A 1,742-nucleotide genomic window follows, 5' to 3' on the forward strand; every position below is an offset into this window, starting at 1 on the left:
TTTGTCTAAAGAAGAAGATGGACAGGGGTTAGTAAACTTGCAAAGCAGGATGGCGGCTTTTCATCTGCAATTCATACTGTACAGAGACTTCTGTTGGGTTCAACTGACTTCTGCTGGAGAGCTACTGCATGTGCTATTTTACGGAGTCACTGAGGGCTCAGTTTCAGCTTCAGCTTCAGACCAGTCAACACCCACCCCCCTCTGTCTCACTTTGGACCAGGTTAGGAGGGAGTTAAAAAAAGACCAAGGCCAGGAAGGCCACAGGCCCTGATAACATCAGCTCCAGGCTCCTCAGGGAGTGCACAGACCAGCTCTGTGAGGTTGTTCTGTTCATGTTTAACCTGAGTCTCAGTCTGGAGAGAGTCCCGGCACTGTGGAAGACCTCCTGCGTGGTTCCTGTTCCCAAAATTTCACATCCAAAGGAGCTGAACCACTATAGACCTATTGTATTAACCTCCCACCTGATGAAGGCCATGGAGAGGATTGTCCTCAGCTACCTCCGAAACCAGGTGAGCTCAGTACTAGACCCGCTGCAGTTTGCCTATTGATCTGGCATTGGAGTGGATGATGCCATCATCTACCTGCTGCATCGGACACTGTCTCATCTGGAGGCCCCTGGGAACACTGTGAGGGTCATGTTTTTTGATTTCTCCAGTGCTTTCAACACCATCCAATCATCGCTGCTGAGAGGGAAGCTGGAAGTGGCAGGTATGGACCAACATCTGGCTGCTTGGATCATCGACTATCTTACTGATAGGCCACAGTTCGTCAGGTTGCGTGACTGTGTCGAATGAGGTAGTCTGCAGCACGGGGGTACCTCAAGGGACAGTACTTTCCCCATTTTTGTTCACCCTGTACACAGCTGATTTTAAGTACAACTCCCATCACTGTCACCTGCAGAAGTTCTCAGACGACACCGCCATTGTTGGTTGTGTGTCCGGGGAGAATGAGCAGGAATACACGGGGGTCATTGCTGACTTTGTGGACTGGTGTGACTCCTCCCACCCCTTGCACCACACTTTTTAGAATCCTTCAGGAGTCTTTTTAATCATAGCACTGTGTATAGGTCATTTTTCCTTATATCTTTATTTATATTTATATAGTTTATACTTTATTTTTGTTGATCCCATGGATCCACTGTCTTTTTTACACTGCTGCTGTTTTGCACTGTGGGATTAATAAAGTCAAAAGTCTTTTTAATCATCAAAGGACACCATCTATGAACTCTCTCTTCTGGTTGTTAAATGAACCCATAATACACGGAGCCCGTCTAGACGTCTCTGCTGGTGACGCTTTTCCTGGATTAAGTAATCTGCTTTGCAGTTCTAAGATCACCACTTTAAGTCACTTGCTGAAGGTGGCTGGGCCTAACCTTATAAACTCTGAGCAAGCAGTGTCCCATCTTGGATTGTTTTCTACCCGTAAGGTTGCTCAGTTCCTGACAAAGTGGCGATCTGCTCTATCGACAGAAGAGAGACAATCTTTAATAGATTTTTGTACAGGGGCAAATGCTTCTAATGCTAAAGACTCTTTTCCAAGTATTTTTTTTTACTCCCAAAACTAGATGATTGTATGGGATGTTTTTTTAAAAACTGGTAAATCTTTGTGTTTGGATTTTTTTTCAGTATCTGGAAAAATTTTGTATAAAGCTTGTGTCCTGGTTTTTAATAAGAAGTGTTTAAATAACAAAATAGATACACCATGGCATTTCTTGAATTAAATGATGATGTCAAACCTGAATG

The 1,742-nt window shown here is 44.3% G+C and overlaps 1 protein-coding gene across 1 annotated transcript in view; it reads left to right on the forward strand.

Annotated features, from left to right (window-relative positions):
• LOC127158624 (Fc receptor-like protein 3) overlaps window positions 1-1,026 on the forward strand; it is a gene marked incomplete at its 5' end in the record, with an annotated part of 70,037 nt that extends 69,011 nt beyond the window's left edge. Inside the window, 3 exons of the mRNA XM_051101685.1 lie at window positions 353-535; window positions 656-777; window positions 863-1,026. Coding sequence (XP_050957642.1) covers window positions 353-535; window positions 656-777; window positions 863-1,026 — 469 coding nt within the window. The remainder of the gene's footprint in view (window positions 1-352; window positions 536-655; window positions 778-862) is intronic.
• Between the last annotated feature and the right edge of the window lie 716 nt (window positions 1,027-1,742).

The sequence above is a fragment of the Labeo rohita genome, unplaced genomic scaffold (genome assembly GCF_022985175.1).
Source record: "Labeo rohita strain BAU-BD-2019 unplaced genomic scaffold, IGBB_LRoh.1.0 scaffold_161, whole genome shotgun sequence".
Taxonomy (NCBI): Eukaryota; Metazoa; Chordata; class Actinopteri; order Cypriniformes; family Cyprinidae; genus Labeo; species Labeo rohita.